Source organism: Phocoena sinus, chromosome 11, assembly GCF_008692025.1.
Source record: "Phocoena sinus isolate mPhoSin1 chromosome 11, mPhoSin1.pri, whole genome shotgun sequence".
Classification (NCBI taxonomy): domain Eukaryota; kingdom Metazoa; phylum Chordata; class Mammalia; order Artiodactyla; family Phocoenidae; genus Phocoena; species Phocoena sinus.
Window position 1 is genome coordinate 65809322 of NC_045773.1, and position 21847 is coordinate 65831168.

General features: G+C 38.2%; 1 protein-coding gene across 1 annotated transcript in view; it reads right to left on the reverse strand.

Annotated features, from left to right (window-relative positions):
* Positions 1-21847, reverse strand: part of SLC26A8 (solute carrier family 26 member 8) — a 72778-nt gene that overhangs the window by 22019 nt on the left and 28912 nt on the right. Inside the window, exons 6-10 of the mRNA XM_032650209.1 lie at positions 16562-16726; positions 15718-15867; positions 6860-6942; positions 2611-2758; positions 716-829 (exon numbers count right to left, since the gene is read on the reverse strand). Of these exons, the coding sequence (XP_032506100.1) occupies positions 716-829; positions 2611-2758; positions 6860-6942; positions 15718-15867; positions 16562-16726 (660 nt within the window). The remainder of the gene's footprint in view (positions 1-715; positions 830-2610; positions 2759-6859; positions 6943-15717; positions 15868-16561; positions 16727-21847) is intronic.

Genomic DNA, 21847 nt, shown 5'->3' on the forward strand with positions numbered 1-21847 from the left:
AGCAACGAAGACCCAACACAGTCAAAAATAAATAAATGAAATAAATAAAATTTAAAAAAATCTCTTACCTACAATTAGAGAGCTTGCCTTTAGAGCCTTCTCTGCCAACATTTTCCCTTTCCTTCTTCCCTTCCATACCCTATATATTTAGTTTACTAATTCAGGGTCTGAAGAGGGTCTGACCTAGATAATTTTCTCTTACACAAAGGTAGAATGGTCATAAATTCCCTAAGCTCACCTAGACAAAGACTTTATTCTCTATTATGAAAGCCTCTTGTCATGCCCTTTGAGGAAGCCAGGAAAGTTTCTAGTTCTGCTGTCAGGAAGGAGAGAGTTATATTATTATTTTCCCAGACTAGGGCTGAGAATATAGCTCCCCATAGAAAAAAATGTTAATAGGTGATGGTTGGTTTATCCAAAATATTATCTTTTAGGTATGTTACACGGAAAGTAGCTTTTTGTGGGCTAATATATAGAAGCCTTTAACAGAACAGTATTTTTATAGAAAATGACTTTCAAGTTCCACATTGACAGATAGCTTTTAAGACAAAATCTAATCAAAAAATAAGCCAAGCATGAAATCCAAATTTTTCCCAAACAAGCATCACATTAAAACAGTAACATAGTTAAACTAATATAATCCCCTTCTGTGAATATACATATGAATAGACCTAAGTGTCTTTCTATATTAGAGATCAAATTCTATTTCACATACCTGTTGTCTTCCTCCAGTTTTATCCTGGATAATAGTCCTGACAACAGAACCAGTAAACACATAAGATCTGAAAAATGAACTGACGACATTGCAAAGGCCAATGGCTATTAAATCCTGTAAAGAAATGGCAAATACTTTAGGCCTACTGTTTGTCAAAGAAGGCTGATCTGAGTTTGAACTAAAGGTATACTGTTATTTCTTATGCATGAAGATAGGGTTGTGTACATCACTTCAAATAACACTGAAATATTATTGGAAAGAAGTGAAAGATGGTAAATCTGATTTCTTCATTTTAGCTAGAGATCATAAGGAAAATCCTTTTTCAAAGTGAGTAAATGAGACATTTGCCTTGTTATTCTCTTCCGCATGATTGCTGGGAATTAGGATGACAGGGAGAAATATAGTACTGTTTTTCTTGCTTCCTTCTATGCTATCCTAAAGTCAAAGTGGGACACCGATTGAACCCGGGCCAGGCAGTGAAAGCCCGGAATCCTAACCATTAGGCCACCAGGCCGTGCCAAGCGGCTAGCAGGATCTTAGTTCCCCGACCAGGGGTTGAACCTTGGGGCCACGGCAGTGAAAGAACTGAGTTCTAATCACTGGACCTCCAGGGAAGTCCCCATATTCCCTTTTTAATTTCTAGGGAAAAAGCCAAACTCAAAATGGTCGGAGACTAAAAAAAAGAAAATGAGAAGGACTATTTCTGGGAGGCCAACTCAATTGTTTTATTATCCTAGTTTTGATATTCCACTGCATTTCTTTTTAAAAAATATTTATTTATTTACTTGGCTGCACTGGGTCTTCGTTGTGGAATGTGGGATCTCTTTAGTTGCGGCATGCGAACTCTTTGTTGTGGCACGTGGGTTCTAGTTCCCTGGTCAGAGATGGAACCCGGAGCCCCCTGCATTGGGAGAGCGGAGTCAGTTACTGGACCACGAGGGAAGTCCCTCCACTGCATTTCTTATCGTGCTTTGGCGTGTGGTTGACTTTTAAGGACTTGGTGGAAAGGAAGATAAAAGGAGAGGAGAGGAACTCTGCTAGCTTAACAACATGATGTCATACATTACCTTCTTGCCTCCCTACACCATATCTGTTCTAGAGTAACCACACACATTAATTCAAGTGGCTTCAGAGTTAAGTATGCCACACTTCTCAAAAATCCTCTGGTAGGGGCTTCCCTGGTGGCGCAGTGGTTGAAAGTCCGCCTGCCGATGCAGGGGACACAGGTTCGTGCCCCGGTCCGGGAAGATCCCACATGCTGCGGAGCAGCTGGGCCCGTGAGCCATGGCCGCTGAGCCTGGCGTCCAGGGCCTGTTCTCCGCAACGGGAGAGGCCACAACAGTGAGAGGCCCGCGTACCGCAAAAAAAAAAAAAAAAAAAAACTTTAAAAAAAAAAAAAAAAAAATCCTCTGGTAGGACTTCCCTGGTGGCGCAGTGGTTAAGAATCCGCCTGCCAATGCAGGGGACACAGGTTCGAGCCCTGGTCTGGGAAGATCTCACAGGCCGTGGAACAACTAAGCCCGTGTGCCATAACTACTGAGCCTCTGCTCTAGAGCCCACGTGCCACAACTACTGAAGCCTGCGTGCCTAGAGCCTGTGCTCCGCAACAAAAGAAGCCACCACAGTGAGAAGCCCGCACACCACAGCGAAGAGTAGCCCCCACTCGCCTCAACTAGAGAAAGCCCCCACACAGCAACGAAGACCCAACGCAGCCAAAAATAAATAAATAATTAAAAATAAATTTTTACAACATCCTTTGGTAATTGTAATTCAAATCATGGTCCAAGGGACTCTCTGGTTACAGAAAACTTCAGTCTTCATTTTAACTGCAGGCTAAGGTTAGAGAACAAAGATTAAAGGGTCACAGAAAGTAATAGAAAGGCCTGTCCTCTCACCTGGTTGGAATTGACATCATAGTTATGGAAACTGGCAATCTTCCTGCCCAGAAATATGAGCAGAGAGGAGCTCACTAAAGCTAAGGAGAACGCTTCTAAAAGAACTTCAGTAAGATTGCTCATATCTGGCGTTACAGGAAACAGGAAGCTGGAATAAAATGGTGGAATTATTCCTAGATAGCAGGAATCATTTATTGGCATCTCCCCCACTCCAACCTTATCGTACTTTATCATCCATTTCAAAAGGTCTGACCCTTTTTAAAAAAAATAAAAATAAGAGATAAGAAGAGCAACTCAGGCAGCAGCTTGCCAAAACTGCCAGCAACTCAGGCCAGGTTACAAAAGCCATTAAGAGAACGTGCTCTGCTATCTTCTAGTTCAAGGTTTCTGCCATGTACCAATGGTAACAGATAGGACAGGCAAAACTACAAAAATCGATGAAAAATAGTTTATTTACACTGTTTGAGACCATACCAGTGGGTAAGCAATAGGCATATATCACATCTAAGAGGGTTTAGAGCTAAAAAGCTCCATGTATTCCCTGCTAGTCAAACTCAAATCTTTTAGGGTATAATTTTAGTCATTGTCCTTTGTAAAAATTGCTTCTGATTCTTATCCACACCTTTTCCCCCCAATTATTTTAATTGGGTAAAAGACACATAACATGATTTACCATCTTAGCCATTTTTAAATGTACTGTTCAGTGGTATTAAATACATTCATAATGTGCAACCATCACCACCATCTACTCCATAACTCCTTCGTCTTGTAAAACTGAAACTCTATAACTATTAATCAATAACTCTCCATTTCTCCCTCCCCCTAGCTCTGACAACCAGCATTTTACTTTCTGTCTTGATGATTTTGACTACTAAGTACCTCAGATAAGTGGAATCATATAGTAATTGTCTTTTTCTGACTGGCTTATTTCACTTAGCATAACGTCCTCAAGGTTCATCTATGTTGTAGTATATGTCAGAATTTCCTTCCTTTTTAAGGCTGAATAATATTCTATTGTATGAGGGGAGTTGAATGCTAAAATATTTGGATTTTCAGTGCCCAAATTAAGCACATTCCAGAACTGTTATGAAGCCTTCAGTCTCTCTCTCCAACTTCACAATTAATACTGAATTCCAATCAAATCTCAGACAATTTCAGCTAAGCCACTGGGGCTAGTCACAAACAAGAAAAGTCCAGCCTTAACATGCTGCCATTGTGAGTTCATAGGCACTAGGGAGCCATTGAAGGTTCTTGAGCAGCAGAAGAATCGTGTGTTAGGAGTATCTGTCTATAGGAAAAAAAAAAAAAGTGCTCCAGTTGGGGCATTGTTGCGAGATAAATACAGCTTTGTTTAAAGTTTATCTTTCCCTCACACCTGCCATGCTGTGAAGGAGAGTCTGTTTGGTGTTTGTTTTGTCTGATTCACCACCCACTGAATTATTCTGTCATGAGTGTAGCAGCTTCAAGAGTTAGGGTAAAGGCACAGACTAGAGTGAGTTCCAGATTCTATGTGACCTCGACCAACTCAGTCTGAGCTGTTTAATTTGTATTCAAGAGATGTGACAAGGTTCTGTTTTTTAAAGGTGACAATGGGTCACCTAGTATTCTAGACTCAATGTGAATAAACTGTAAAAATTCACTTCCATATCTTTGTGTCTAAGGTGTTTTGTGTGTAAAATACTTGTGTGGTATATTCCTTTTATTAATTCTATAAATAAAACTATATTCTTACTGTCAAAAAATGTTCTATTGTATGTTTATGACACATTTTGCTTATCCATTCATCCATCGATGAACACTTATTGTTTCTTCCACATTTCAGCTATTGTGAGTAATGCTGCTATGGACATAGGTGCACAAATATCTCTTCAAGACACTTCTTTTAACTTTGGGCGGTATATACCCAGAAGTAGAATTGCTGGATCATTTGGCAATTCTATTTTTAATCTTTTGAGGAATCAGCATACATACAGTGGCTGTACATTTTACATTCCCACTAACAGTGCACAAGATTTCCATTTTCTCCATATCCTCACCAACACTTGTTATTTTCGTCTTTTTTTAAAAAAAAATAGTAGTCACACTAATGAGTGTGAGGTGGTATCTATTGAATTATTGTAGTTTTGATTTGCATTTCCCAAATGATTAGTGATGTTGAGCATGTTACGTGTTTATTGGCCATTTGTGTATCATCCTTGGAAAAATGTCTATTCAAGTCCTTTCTCCACTTTTTGAGTCAGGTTGTTGGTTTTTTGTTGTTGCGTTTTAGGAGTTCTCTACGTATTTTGGATGTTAATCCCTTAGCATATATGAGTTGCAAATATTTTCTCCTATTCTGTGAGTTGTCTTTTTTCTCTGTTGATAGTGTCTTTTGATGCACAAAAGATTTTAATTTTCATGAATTTATTGCCCAAATCTATGTTAGTAAACCTTAAATATTTAGTATGATAATAGCATAAACTACTGTTTCTTTCCTTCCTGATGTTTTCTGTAACATTCAATTCTTTGTCAGCAATTTAGTTAAAAGGGGACATGGACGTGGAATTGTTCAGTTTTTCTAGTCCCTAGCAACCGTGATTAAACAGGTAATTAAAAAGGGAGTTCAAAGCAATACCTAAAATTAGATTTTTGAAATGTTTGTTTCTCTACCTATACCCTTGAATCTTATGATGAAATATAAGCAAAGGTTAATTGTGTGCTTTTTAAGTCATTAATAACAGAAGCATATTAAGTATAATAGAGGGCTTATTATACTAGATTTTGGAATTAAATAGAAATGGGTTCAAATAGTACCTCTGACACTGACCAGCTGTGTGAGCTTGGATAAGTAATTTAAACTTGGTAACCCTTAGTTTCCTGAGCCATAAAAAGAAGATAATATCTTCCTTATAGTATTACTGTGAGGAACAAATGACATAAAATAATTATGTAAAGCATCAATCCCATTATTGCCCTTGTCATTTTTTTTTCCTGAGGGCAGAGACCAAGTCTTATTTACCATTGTATTCCCTGTTACCTAGGTTGCCTGCTCACAGTTTAAAAAAAGTGAACAGAATTTCAAATGTATTTAATCGTCATTAGATTTTACTGAGAACTGGTAGGATATGAGATTAATTCAATATGGTTGCATCAAAGTAGCCTCTGTTTCGTATGCTGGGGGCTAGCCAATATCATTGACTCTTTGCTGTACTCCCTGTTGAAGAACATGAGGAAATAAACAATGCTCTTCAAAAGCCTTCTCGTGAGCCAAGAAACTGTGGTATGCGGCCTTTCTTAGCTAAAGTGATTCATCTGGTCAAGGTTAAAGAAACTATAATTCCCTAACAGAAGCAAGAGTGATGCCCCATAGTCACTGGTAGGAATTATAATGTCAATTAATTGCAAGTCCTTAAGAACTCCATATGCCAGACTACTTGAAGAAGGCTTTCTACTCAGTGATGAAGTAATGTTGCTCAAGGACACCCATTCAGTCTAAGTAGGTGAAGACAGAAGGAATGCTCACCTCCTGAGCACTGAAGCCCAGAGAGAGGCTAGGAAAACAGAGGTATCTCTTGTCCCATCCTTGAGAGTTAATCAGACAGGTATGGAGGTTGAGAAGGTTCATAACGTGCTGTGAGAAAGATGCATGAGTCTCTCTGGTATTCAGTGCATCCAAGCAGTTTACTTGGGTAAGGGGATTGGCTCAACCATGGGAAGAGAGTCAAAGGCTGACCAGAGAAGAACGGGGTTGTCCTAGCCCTTGTCCTTTAGAACCTCTGTGTTCTAAAATGAACTTGAGCCCATGACCCAGATTTGGCTGTGGCCAGAGACTGTTAGCAGAGAATATTGTTTAAAAAATATTAATAAACAGAAAATAATTAAGTAGAGTTGAGAGACCAAAAGGGGGAGTTCTCACACCCTGTGACCATTGCAGAGCCCAACAGGAAGAAGAAAGACTCCTCTTCTTTCCTGGCAAAGGACTCAGCCAATGAAAAGTCATAGACTTTTTGTTTACCATAGCTCCCCCCACTCCAATTTTATTTTTTCCTTTATAAAAACTTCTTCCCTTGCTGTGGGAGGACTTGCATGTGACTCGCCATGGTTGCAGACCCCAAATTGCAATTCTTTGCTGATCCCGAATAAACCCATCCTTGCTGGAGAACTAAATGGCACTCTGTTTTGGTCAATGATACCAAACAGGCTATGTAGTCAGAGGCTAAGAAGAGTTAACAGGAAGGGAAAAGTAGTCTTGAAAAGTGGAATTACCAACCTATAAGGAATCATATCAATGAGCATCTTGCTGTTTTCTGTGTCCACGTTTACCTTGTTTGCAAATGCAGCGAACCCAAGAATCTGTAGGGGTTTAAAAAGAAAAGGCATGTGATCATCTAAATATTATGCATTGCTTCCAAGAGCAGAGGTGCCCATAGCCTCTGGCAGCACTGGGAATGCAATACGTGGCAGTCCCTATACATGAAGGTTGGAGAAAGAGGCAGTGCCAGTTCAGTGGAACAACAAAGGCAGAAGTCCTCCCCAACACTTTTGGTTCCCTGAACTCTTTTTAGCAATGTAACCAGAATGAAAAACAACTTCAGGCTTGGTCTCTGACATAGTAATAGGAAAAAATGGTTGCCCTAGACTTCTCTTTCCTCACCAACTTTAAATATCTGGATCAAGTATAAACATGTTTTCAGATAATAGCTGTAACCAAGGCCTCAGTTTTAAAAGTTTTAAAATCTAGGTACACTGTCCCAATACAAGTAAGCCCTCTGGGGGATTGTTGAGGTATATTGATAATCATTAATAACCATTAATAAGATGGAGCAGCATTTGATAGCACACACGAAAAATTGCTTTAGCAAAGCAATTACTTGCTTTCTTTTTCCTCCTTTCATTTCCTTCTGAAATACCAAGGCTCCCTTCCATTTTTAATGTCTGTTAGAGGGAAAATAGACAAGCTAGCAGCTGTTACACCTTATAAAGACCTCACACCAAAGCAAATTAAAGCAGAGACAAGAGAACTCAATACCCATTTAAAAATAATAATATATAGTTGCTTTACTCCATTATCCCTACTAACACATAAATCTTTTCCCAGCATCTACTCTAAGAGCTCAGCCAGACACTGAGCAGGATAGCAGTTGGTTTACTTGTGATGCTGTGTTCAGATGACGACCCCTAGGAAGCCTACAGATCAGAATGGAAGGAAGATCTGGATCAACAGAAAAGTTGTGATCTTTATATAGTTAAGGGACAGGAAGTGTGGCAAGTGGCCAAGAAACTCTTTCATTTCCAGTATAAAGGTTACACTTGCTCATTAAGGAAAATAGAGAAAATATGAAAAATTTAAAAGCAGAGATAAATCACCCAAAGATAACTACTATTGATGCTTTTTTTTGGTGTTTGCTATATGGCTTAAATATACACATATACAAATACACACATACACATACATTAGTTATGAACATACAGTATGTACAATTTCTTGTATCTATGAAACTCTTGAATTATTTGTCAGTTTATTTTACCTGGATCCCAAATATTGCCTTGAAATTTTCCCTTAATATTTGAGACAACCATCTAAAGGATAGACTGCTGGGTATGTGCAGTTTCCTCCAGCACAACTTTTTTTTTGGCTGCATTGGGTCTTCGTTGCTGCACACAGGCTTTCTCTAGTTGCGGCGAGCGGGGGCTACTCTTTGTTGTGGTGCACAGTCTTCTTATTGTGGTGGCTTCTCTTGTGTGGAGCACGGGCTTTAGGCACGCAGGCTTCAGTAGTTGTGGCATGCGGGCTCAGTAGTTGTGGCTTGCGGGCTCTAGAGCACAGGCTCAGTAGTTGTGGTGCACGGGCTTAGTTGCTCCACGGCATGTGGGACCTTCCCCGACCAGGGCTTGAACCCGTGTCCCCTGCATTGGCAGGCGGATTCTTAACCACTGTACCACCAGGGAAGCCCATCTCCAGCACATCTTAGTTTCACAGTAGTTTCTTATGGGGTGTTGTGAAAAGCTTTTCACCTGCTACACCATACCAGCTTTCATCCTCCCTCTCCTACTTTCCTCATTTCCAAGGGAAACATGGAGGTCTTTTTCCAATTCTAAACTACATCTCTAATCCCTGCTATATAGTAGAAAATGTTCCCAATCACTTGACTTGACATGTGTATAAGTAGTGTATTGCAGGCTTCAATAACCTTTGAGGATAAATCAGGTCACAAAAAAGTTTAATGTCTAATTTGCAATAATTCTAAGTCTCCACCTACATTTGTTGCTGGATCTCAGTTTATTTCTCCACTTCACTTCATGGTGCATCCTAATTATTTATAGCATTCCCCAAAGGAATGTCTTAACTATGGCTCACAAACCAATCTGTCAGCCATAGTCAACCCACAGCATCCTCTATACTCTTACTCCTCTCCTTTCCTAATAACCCAGGTTAATGTTATTGCCTTTGAGGTTGCTTAAAGGAACATCACTATGATCCCTGCTGCTGATGTCTCTTAAAAGAGGGTTGATTTGTGACAACATGGATGGACCTTGAGGGCATTATGCTAAGTGAAATAAGCTAGACAGAGAAAGACAAACACTGCATGGTATCACTTATACATGGAATCTAAAACAAAAAAGAAAACAGTCACGCTCATAGAAACAGAGAGTAGAAAAGTGGTTGCCAGGGACTGAGGGATGGGGGAATTGAGAAAGGTTGGTAAAACAGTGCAACCTTTCAGCTAACAGATGAATAAGGTCTGAGGATCTAACGTAAAACATGGTGACTATAGTTGATAACATTTTATCATATACTTAAAAATTGCTAAGAGAGTAGAACTTAAATGTTCTCACCAAAAAAAAAAAAAAAAAAAAAAGATAAATGTATGGGGTATGGATGTGTTAATTAACTAGATGGGGGAAATCCTTTCACAATGTATATCTGTATCAAATCATCATGATGCACACTTTAAATACTTTATAATTTTATACCTGAGTAAAGCTGGAATCAAAGAGAGATACAGAAACAGAGATAGAAACAGAGAGAGCGCGCTGATGTCTGTGTCACAGATGCCATCTGCTGGTGACTCCAAAGCCTCAGCCTCCTAAAAGCCAGAGTTGTACTTGGTTCCAAGAGGAGAGGTTGCCTCTGACTCCACTCCCCAAACTCCATATGCACATTGTTCCCTGGGCTCTAGGGCCCCACTATTTGTATACAGTGTTTTGGAAGGTCTTTTGTAAAAGCAGCCATTCAGCTTTTGGCCTTTATGAATTGATAGCTTTTTAACTACTCCAAGGAAGAAAGGATATGCACCTCCACAAGAAGTAGACAACAGTTATAAGACAGAGCTTGGTCTCAGTTTCCAAAGCAATTCCTATACTCTTTCAATCATGAAGAGTATGGACCTGGATTAGTTAGCATAGAATATGTTATACTGTGGCAATATACAAACCATGAGATCTTAGTGTCCTAGCACTTGAAAGTTATTTTTTTACCCACACAAAGTCCACTGTGGGTCAGTGTCTCTTCAGGACAGCTTTTTTGCAAATAGTGCCTTGGGGATCCAGGCTAATTCTTCCTGGAGACTCTCACCTCAACATATAGCCCCTATGATTACTACAGCAGGGGAGGAAGGAACATTGGGAACTCATGCCTATTCGCCTATGCTTTAGCCCCAAAGTTGCATGGTCCTGCCTAACTACAAGGGCAGCTGGGAAATATAGGGGTGCACACAGTGAACTTATTTATCTCTATCACAGAACACTTCTTAAAGGGAAAGTAATGCTCATGGACACCCAAAGATTTATTGATCCTTGTAAGAGAAATGCTGACTCCAAAAACCTGAGCTTTATTTATGAAAATCTCTTTAGTATTGTAAAAATGTTAACTGCAAAAGATAAATTTTATCACATTTCTTTTTCTTTTTTGGCCGCGCTGCGTGGCTTGTGGGATCTTAGTTCCCTGGACCAGGGATTGAACCCACGCCCTCCTCAGTGAAAGCGTGGAGTCCTAATCAGTGGACCACCAGGGAATTCCCCCAGATTTCTTAAAACAAACACGAAATGTCATCTTTAGACAACATTTTTTTAATATTCTTGAAAAGAAAGAAAACAATCATATTTATTTAGTTTAACATTTCCCCTGATCTAAAGAAAAAGATGTTTAAAAAACCTAGGACATATACATGAACACACACCTTCCCCAGCAGCCCCTCCTCCCCAAACCCAGCTCTGCCACTTAGTGACATGGATTAGTTTTCATTTAACATCTCATCTCCCTCAATTTCTTTACTGTAGCATAGGGAGAATGAAAGGAGGCTGAATAACAGTGTGGTTGCTGCTATACTAAAATAGAAATGAAACCTCTACATAAAAGAATACAGAAATTCAACAACACTGAGCATAGGCCTGTCATGTATTTGTTTGAAAGAGGAAAAGTGAGAATAACTGAAAGTACAGGAATATCAATTGTAGTTGACTTTGGATAGTGCAGCTATAGGAATTTCTTTTCCTCCTTCTTTTTTTTTCTTTCTGTTTTTCAAAATTGCTAGAATTCCCTGGCGGTCCAGTGGTTAGGATGCCATGCTTCCATTGCTGGGGGCCTGGGTTTGATTCCTAGTCAGGGAACTAAGATCCCACAAGCCACTTGGCATAGCCAAAAAAAAAATTGCTAGAATGAGCCTGTATTACTGTCATAATGGGAAAAAAAAAAAAAAAAAAGCCCTATTTTTCAAATAGTATGAAAAAGGCAGTAGATAAAAATCCTTTGAAAAATAAGCATGTTTAAAAAACTATAAGCTAACTAAATGTATGTATTCAGCTTTGTCACAATTCAACATACATTTGTTTTTTGCGGTATGCGGGCCTCTCACTGTTGCAGCCTCTCCCGTTGTGGAGCACAGGCTCCGGACACGCAGGCTCAGCGGCCATGGCTCATGGGCCCAGCTGCTCCGCAGCACATGGGATCTTCCCGGACCAGGGCATGAACCCATGTCCCCTGCATCGGCAGGCGGACTCTCAACCACTGCGCCACCAAGGAAACCCTCAACGTACATTTTTAAAATATTATTTTTACAATTCTCCTATGAACATTTCCCTTCCAACGTTACTTGCTTTTAATTTAATTTAAAAAATACATATTTTAAATGATCTGAACCATGAGTTTGGAGTATCAAAACACTTACCAGAAACATCCCACTTACACCAAAAGACAGATCATCCAGACAGAAAATTAATAAGGAAACAAAAGCCTTAAATGACACATTAGACCAGACAGACTTAATTGATATTTATAGAACATTCCATCCAAAAGCAGCAGAATACACTTTCTTCTCAAGTGTACATGGAACATTCTCTAGGATAGATCACATCTTCACTCACAAATCAAGCCTCAGTAAATTTAAGAAAATTGAAATCATATCAACCATCTTTTCCAACCACAACGCTATAAGATTAGAAATCAATTATGGAAAAAAACTGTAAAGAACACAAACACATGGAGGCTAAACAATATGCTACTAAATAACCAATGGATCATGGAAGAAATCAAAGAGGAAATCAAAAAATACCAAGAAAAAAATGACAATGAAAACACGATGACCCAAAACATATGGGATGCAGCAAAAGAAATTCTAAGAGGGAAGTTTATAGTAATACAATACTACCTCAAGAAACAAAAATCTCAAATAAACAATCTAACCCTACACCTAAAGGAATTAGAGAAAGAGGAACAAACAAAACCCAAAGTTAGTAGAAGGAAAGAAATCATAAAGATCAGAGCAGAAATAAATGAAATAGAAATGAAGAAAACAATAGCAAAGATCAATGAAACTAAAATCTGGTTCTGGGTTTCCCTAGTGGCACAGTGGTTGAGAGTCCACCTGCCAATGCAGGGGACACGGGTTCGTGCCCCAGTCTGGGAGGATCCCACATGCCATGGAGTGGCTGGGCCCGTGAGCCATGGCCACTAAGTCTGCATGTCCGGAGACTGTGCTCCGCAGTGGGAGAGGCCACAACAGTGAGAGGCCCGCATACCACACACACACAAAAAAGCTGGTTCTTTGAGAAGATCAACAAAATTGATAAACCATTAGCCAAACTCATCAAGAAAAAAAGGGAGAGGACTCAAATCAATAAAAATTAGAAATGAAAAAGGAAAAGTAACAACTGACACTGCAGAAATACAAAGGATCATAAGAGACTACTACAAGCAACTCTATGCCAATAAAATGGACAAATTCTTAGAAAGGTACAACCTTCCAAGACTGAACCAGGAAGAAATAGAAAATATGAACAGACCAATCACAAGTAATGAAATTGAAACTGTGATTAAAAATCTTCCAACAAATAAAAGTCCAGGACCAGATGGCTTCACAGGTGAATTCTATCAAGCATTTAGAGAAAAGCTAACACCTATCCTTCTCAAACTTTTCCAAAAAATTGAAGAGGGAGGAACACGCCCAAGCTCATTCTATGAGGCCATCATCACCCTAATACCAAAACCAGACAAAGATATCACAAAAAAAGAAAATTACAGGCCAATATCACTGATGAACATAGATGCAAAAATCTTCAACAAAATACAAGCAAACAGAATCCAACAACACATTAAAAGGCTCATACACCATGATCAAGTCAGATTTATCCCAGGGATGTAAGGATTCTTCAATATACACAAATCAATCAATGTGATAAACCACATTAACAAACTGAAGAATAAAAACCATATGATCATCTCAATAGATGCAGAAAAAGCTTTTGACAAAATTCAACACCCATTTATGATAAAAACTCCCCAGAAAGTGGGCATAGAGGGAACCTACCTCAACATAATAAAGGCCATGTATGACAAGTGCACAGCTAACATCACTCTCAATGGTGAAAAACTGAAAGCATTTCCTCTAAGATCAGGAACAAGACAAGGATGTCCACTCTCGCCACTATTATTCAACATAGTTTTGGAAGTCCTGGCCACGGCAATCAGAGAAGAAAAAGAAATAAAAGGAATCCAAATGGGAAAAGAAGAAGTAAAACTGTCACTGTTTGCAGATGACTTGATACTATACACAGAAAATCCTCAAGAGTCCACCAGAAAACTACTAGAGCTTATCAGTGAATCTGGTAAAGTTGTAGGATACAAAATCAATACACAGAAATCTCTTGCATTCCTATATACTAACAATGAAAAGTCAGAAAGAGAAATTAAGGAAACAATCTCATTTATCACCACAACAAAAAGAATAATACCTAGGAATAAACCTACCTAAGGAGACAAAAGACCTCAGAAAACTATAGGATACTGATTAAAGAAATCAAAGACAACACTAACGGCTGGAGAAACATACTATGTTCTTGGATTGGAAGGATCAATACTGTGAAAATGACTATACTACCCAAAGCAATCTACATGTTCAATGCAATCCCTATCAAATTACCAATGGCAATTTTCCAGAATTAGAACAAAAATTTTTACAATTTGTATGGAAACACTAAAGACCCCAAATAGCCAAAGCAATCCTGAGGGAAAAAATCAGAGCTGGAGGAATCAGACTTCCTGATTTCAGACTGTACTACAAAGCTACAGTAATCAAGACAATATAGTACTGGCACAAAAACAGAAATATAGATCAATGGAACAGGATAGAAAGTCCAGAGATAAACCCACGCACCTTCGGTCACCTAATCTATGACAAAGCAGGCAAGAATATACAATAGAGAAAAGACAGTCTCTTCAATAAGTGGTGCTGGGAAAACTGGACAGCTACATGTAAAAGAATGAAATTAGAACACTCCCTAACACCATACACAAAAATAAACTCAAAATGGCTTAAAGACCTAAATGTAAGGCTGGACACTATAAAACTCTTAGAGGAAAATATAGGCAGAACACTCTCTGACATATTTGTCAAATGTCAAATTATGTCAAAACACAATTTGACATAAATTGCTGGAAGATTTTTTGACCCACTTCCTAGAGTAATGAAAATAAAAACGAAAATAAACAAATGGGACCTAATGAAACTTAAAAGCTTTTGCACAGCAAAGGAAAGGATAAATAAAACAAAAAGACATCCAAGAGGATGGGAGAAAATATTTGCAAACAAAGCAACCATCAAGGGATTAATCTCCAAAATATACAAACAGCTCATGCAACTCAATATCAAAAAAAACAACTCAATGAAAAAATGGGCAGAAGACCTAAATAGACATTTCTCCAAAGAAGACATACAAATGGCCAACAAACACATGAAAACATGCTCAACATCACTAATCATTAGAGAAATGCAAATCAAAACTACAGTGAGGTATCACCTCACACTGGTCAGAATGGCCATCATCAAAAAATCTACAAATGATAAATGCTGGAGAGGATGTGGAGAAAAGGGAACCCTCCTACACTGTTGGTGGGACTGTAAACTGGTACAACCACTATGGAGAACACTATGGAGGTTCCTCAAAAAACTAAAACTAGAATTACCATATGACCCAGCAATCCCACTCCTGGGCATATACTGGGAGAAAACCATAATTCAAAAAGATACATGTACCCCAATGTTCATTGCAGCACTATTTACAATAGCCAGGACATGGAAGCAACCTAAATGTCCATCCACAGAGGAATGGATAAAGAAGATGTGGTACCTATATACAATGGAGTATTACTCAGCCATAAAAAGGAATGAAATAATGCCATTTGCAGAGACGTGGATAGACCTAGAGACTGTCATACAGAGTGAAGTAAGTCAGAAAGAGAAAAACAAATATGGTATATTAACACATATATGTGGAATGTAGAAAAATGATACAGATGAACCAGTTTTCAAAGCAGAAATAGACACTGATGTAGAGAAAACACTTATGGATACCAATGGGGGAAGGGGGATGGGATGAATTGGGAGATTGGGATTGACTTATATACACTACTATGTATAAAATAGACAACTAATGAAAACCTACTGTATAGCACAGGGAACTCTACTCAGTGCTCTGTGGTGACCTAAATGGGAAGGAAATCTAAAAAAGAGGGGATATATGTATACGTATAACTGATTCACTTTGCTGTACAGCAGAAACTAACACAACATTGTAAAGCAACTATACTCCAATAAAAAGCAAAACAAAACAAAACAAAATGAAAACACCTACCAGGAAAATTTCCATGGGAAACTTGATGGGGTACTGATTGTAGGAAATTCTGATACATTTGTTGATTCTCAGAGCAACAATAGCAGTTAGAAATAGTAAGATGCTGGTGGAATTAGCTTTAGGGAGACCTATACAGTAGTTAATTATGTTCTGAAAGAAAACAAAATTACAGAGGCTTAGAAAGGGATGTGATAATTGCCTAAATCTAGAAAATGACACTCTTTCTAAATTAGTTCAAAAGGAAGTCCCTAGGCAGTGTTGCTGGGCACAGAGGTCTTTATGAGCATTATTAGAACAGTGAGGGCAAGTAGGTGGATACATATTTTTTTAATTGAAAGCAATATATTAAAAGACTATAATGTCCAGTAAGAAGATAATATACTTTCTATGTTTCAGTGTAGTGGAAAGGACCCAGGAGTTCTGTTTATTAGCCTATTCTTTAACAATTTTCCCAGACCATGTATGTTTAGCTTGGCTCCTAGGCCATGCTTGCGTTCAGGGACTACTTTGCATTTTATATTCTGTATATATTATGTTTTAGGATATATGTCTTTCAGGAGGCATGTAACGGGAAGAAGTATGATAATACAGTATCTCAAAGACCAAATTTTAATATAAATCATGTTGGTTTAAAAGGCTGGGGTGAAATGGTTAATGCAACTGGGAACATGGTCCAACTGGCACCTGCAATTAATCAAGACTGTAAATCTAGAAGAGGTGAAATTATTTCTAGAACTCTCTTGACCCAGCTGCCTATGCAGGAGTCTTTCCACTTGGGTCTACTTCTTTTTGGAAGCAAGGGGAGGGGCATTTGTAAGTCTAGGTGAGGGTAGAAATTACTCACATAGAAGAAGGAGATGGGACCAGAATGGAAACTAATCATAATCCCGAAGATGCAGGTCAACTGGGACAGCATAATGTGTAGTGCCGTGGCAGCCAGGTAAGCACTGATTGCAGCCTCCGGAATGTAAGTGATAATGAAGCCAAAACCTAACATGCCCATTGATAGCTGTAGGGGGTTCAGATGGAAAAGAAAACCAGAGTGAGGAGGAATGTCATCAAACCAACAATGTCACCAATTAGGCAAACTCCAGAGGGGTTCCAAAAAAAAAGTTAAGTTAGGCCCCTTTGATAACTCTTGTTCCTCTTTCCCTAATCAACTGAAATTGATGAGCTAAGGTAGGTCCTTGGTGTTGATTCAGAGGTTTCCTACAGACATAAGACCACACTCCTTTCTTCACGAGTTCATAAGCTTAAGTTCTTACTCTAGAATCTACTGACCTTGTTGATGTGGGGTTAACAGTAACAAAGTGATCAGAACAAGACCTTGCCTTTTCAAAGCCCTTTTCACTAGAAGCTTTGATAGCCCTCTTCATGAGAGGTTAATATCCCTGTGAGGAATGCAGCTTTTCGCAAAGGAAAATATTAAAACAAACTGGGTTCCAGCTTAAACTTTCTGGCCTTTGACGCTTATCTTTACGAAGGATGATTAAGCTGAATTTATGTCTTCAGGATTATACATAAATACATGTATGATATAGCATTTTACATGTACACATGCATATATATGTAAATATATTTTTTAATGTTATGTAATAAACAAGCAAAGCATCTAAAAGGATAGATGCCAAACTATTAACAGAAGTTACCTTTGGGGAATGGGATTAAAAGTTTGGGGCAATATTTGTAACTTATACACTTTTTTATTATTTGAGATTTTTTGCAATATACATGTTCATCTTTTATAATAAAAAAAATTGTAAAATTATGGATAGGGGGTGAGCCCCAACCCTCTTAAGAGGGTAGGTTAAGAAAAATGACACAGCCCAATGAAGAAGATGGGGAAAGAAAAACAAAAGTCGTGAAGTCTTCTACTGTCACTGCTTCATCTTCCACTGTACTAGGAACTCTCAGAAAACAAACTTGGAAGAATAAATCTATTAGCTTTAAAAGCTTTTTGTTTCAAAGCTTTCAGTTAGCTGGGCAGTTGGTCTCCCTTAATCTCCTGTCATTACTGCCCAATATGCTCCTTTATTCTAGTCAGGCCAATCTGCTTCCTGTCATTAGTGTGGCTGGCTGATCTTTACTTCTGTGCTTATGCCCCAACCCCTTCTGCCATCTCTTGGCCAATCCATGTTTATCATCTCCTTCAAAAGCTCAATGAAACTTCTCTTCTTCAGGAGGTGTGGTGCAAACAGCATGATTCCTGGGGATGGAGAACTTGGCTTCAATGCTGGCTCTACGTCTCACTGCCTGAGTGAGTTTGGGCAAGTTTATTAAACTCTCCGAACCTCAGTCTCCTCACCTATAGAATGAATAATACCCAACATGCAGTGTTTTGTATGGGTTACACTACATAATTCACATAAAACACTTAGCTCAAATCTGAAAATAGTGACAGATGCAAATATGTACCATTCTTTCTTCATGCCATCCCTTCCTTCCACCTTGTAAATGGAAAATATCTATAATTAAATATCTATAATTAAATATCTATAATTACCCAGCTGTGATGTGGCATCAGAATCTGGTGTTAATGTAATTTTCTAGGCATCAATTGTCAGTCAGAATTGGTCTGTGACATGAAACCTATCTGCCATCCTTATTGAAAACAAGTACAGACAGTTCCCAAATTACAATGGTTCTAACATTTTTTTCAACTTTACGATGGTGCAAAAGCATATGCATTCAGTAGAGACCGTACTTTGAATTTTGATTTTTTTTTTTCTGGGCTAGCCATATGCAGTATGATACTCTGTCGTAATGCTGGGCAGTGGCAGTGAGCGACAGCTCCCAGTCAGCCAAACAATCATGAGGGTAAACAACTGATACACTTATAACTATTCTGTACTCAGACAGCCATTCTGTTTTTCACCTTTAGTACAGTATTCAACAAATTACATGAGATATTCAATACTTTATTATAAAATAGATAATGTGTTAGATGATTTTGCCCAAGTGTAGTCTAATGTAAGTGTTCTGAGCACGTTTAAGGTAGGCCAGGCTAAGCTATGATGTTTGGTAGGCTAGGTGTATTAAATGTATTTTCGACTTACAGTATTTTCAACTTACCATGGGTTTATCAGTATGTAACTCCATTGTAAGCTGAGGAAGTTCTATACTAAATGTTTGATGAATGAAGGAAAGGCTCAATAAATGGTTGTTTCCTTCCCAGACAACTCCATCCCAGCTAAAAGTTATTCCTTCACTTCATATTCTTTTTTTTTTTGGCCACACTGCACATCACGTGGGATCTTAATTCCCCAACCAGAGATCGAACCCATGCCCTCTGCAGTGGAAGCATGGACTCTTAACCACTGGACTGCCAGGGAAGTCCCCACTTCATATTCTTTTGACAACAAACTCTTCACTTTTATTAACACTAGTTTGCACTTTAAGATTATCTAGTGCACAGATTCTAGAGGTAGACAAACTGAGCCTGAATCCCAGTTTTGAATCGTACTGGTTATGTGACCTTGGGCGATTCACTTAACCTCTTTATACCTTTATTTCTTTAAAATAAGTACCAGAATAATACCTACCCTCATACAGTGGGGTGTTGTGAGGATCAAATGAGATAAAACATGTAAAGTGCTTTAAATATTTACAGCACATAGCAATAAATGTTAGATATTAGTATCTAGTTCAGACTTTTTTTTTAATTTAAATTTTTTATTTTAAATAATTGTAGATTGACATGAAATTGTAAAAAAGCAACACACAGAGATCCGGTTTACCCAGTTACCCCAATGATAACATCTTGCACAACTATAGTATTGATACAATGCCACAATTAGGATACTGACACAATACAACCAAGTTACAAAATAATTCCATCAGCACAAAGATCCCTCCTGTTGTCCTTTAATAGCCTCTTACCTCTCATCTCTACCTCCAATCTCCATCTTCTGACCTCTACCCATCTTTAATCCCTGGCAACAACTAATCTATTCTCCATTTCTATAATTTTGTCACTTCAAGAATTTTACATAAATGGAATCATCAGTATGTAAACTTGCCAATTTTACATAAATGGAATCATCAGTATGTAAACTTTCCAATTTCATTCATTTTTGCTCTTTATTATTTCCTTCCTTCTGCTTATTTTTGGTTTAATTTGCTCTTATTTTTCTAGGTTTTGAAAAGGGAGCTTTTATTATTAATTTGAGACATTTTCTTTATTCTACTGTATGCATTTTAGTGCTATAAATTTCCTTTTCAGCACTGCTTTAGCTGTGTTCCAAAAATTTTGGTATGTTTTATTTTCATTTACTTCAAGGTATTTTTTTTTTAAGATTTAAGTTTATTTATTTTTGGCTGTTTTGGGTCTTTGTTGCTGCATGCAGGCTTTCTCTAGTTGTGGCAAGTGAGGGCTATTCTTCATTGTGGTGCACGGGCTTCTCATTGTGGTGGCTTTTCTTGTTATGGAGCATGGGTTCTAGGCGCGTGGGCTTCAGTAGTTGCAGCACGTGGGCTCAGTAGCTGTGGCTCGCCAGCCCTTGAGCACAGGCTCAGTAGTTGTGGCACACTGGCTTAGTTGCTCCGCGGCATGTGTGATCTTTCTGGACCAGGGATTGAACCCGTGTCCCCTGCAATGGCGGGCAGATTCTTACCCACTGCGCCACCAGGGAAGTCCCTACATCAATGTATTTTTTAAAAACTTCCCTTGAGATTTCCTACCTGACTTATGGATTATTTAGAAGTATGCTGTTTAGTAGTATCCAGATATTTGGAGACTTCCCTGTTAACTTTTTGTTATTGAGTTCTAGTTTGATTCCACTGTGGTCAGAGAACATACTGTTTGATTTCAATTCTTTTAAATTTATTGAGGTTTGTTTTATAGCTCAGGATACAGTCTATCTTGCTGTATGTTCCATGGGTTGTTGAAAAGAATGTGTATTCTGCTGTTATTGGTGGGAGTATTCTGTAAATGTCTCAAATCCTATTGGTGTTGTTGATATTTTGAATTTTATTATATGCTTGCTGATTTTCTGTCTAGTTGTCCAATTAATAGTTGAGCGAGGGGTGTTGAAGTCTCCAACTGTAATTGTGGATTTGTCTATTTCTCCTTTCCAGTTATATCAGTTTTTGCTTCACATATTTTGTAGCTCTGTTGTTTGGTGCATACCTTTGTAGGATTGCTATGTCTTCTTGGTAGACTGATACTTTTATCATTATATAATGTCCCTCTCTACCTCTGGTAATTTTCTTGGCTCTGAAGTTTACTTTATCTGATATTAATATAGTCAATCCTGTTTCCTTTGATTAATATTTGCATGATCTATCTTTCCATTTTTTTACTTTCAAGCTGTCTATATTATTATACTTGATGTTTCTTGTAAACAGCATATTTCTAAATATGTCAGTCTCTAACTTTAATGTAAATGTCAATACGTTAGGGCTTAAGTCTGCCATTTTCCTGTTTGTTTTCTCTGTTTTTCAACTCTTTATTTTTCCTGATTTCATTGGTTACTTGAACATTTTTTGAATTTCATTTTGATTTATCTATAGTGTTTTTGAGTGTATCTCTTTGTATAGATTTTAAGTGGTTGTCCTAGGTATTACATTATATATGCATAACTTATCACAGTCTACCGGTGTAAACATTTTACCAGTTTGAGCAAATTATAGAAACTTTACCTCCCTTTATGTTTTTTATAAAAGAATTGTTTTAAATATTTCTTCCATATTCATTTTGAACCACATCAGACAGTGTTATAATTTTGTTTCAACCATTGAACATAATTTAGAAAACCCAACAAGCAAGGAAAACTACCATATTTATCCATATTTTTCCTTTTCCATTGTTCTTTCTTCCTTCTTGATGTTCCAAGATGCCTTCTTTTATCATTTCCTTTCTGTTTAGAGAACTTCCATTAGCCATTCTTTTAGGGTAGGTCTTGCTGGTGACAAATTCTCTTAGTTTTGCTTCTTCTGAGAACGTCTTGGTATCTCCTTCATTCTTTTTTTTTAAATTAATTTATTTATTTTTGGCTGTGTTGGGTCTTCATTGCTGCATGTGGGCTTTCTCTAGTTGTGGCGAGCGGGGGCTACTCTTTGTTGCAGTATGTGGGCTTCTCATTGCGGTGGCTTCTCTTTGTTGTGGAGCATGGCCTCTAGACATGCAGGC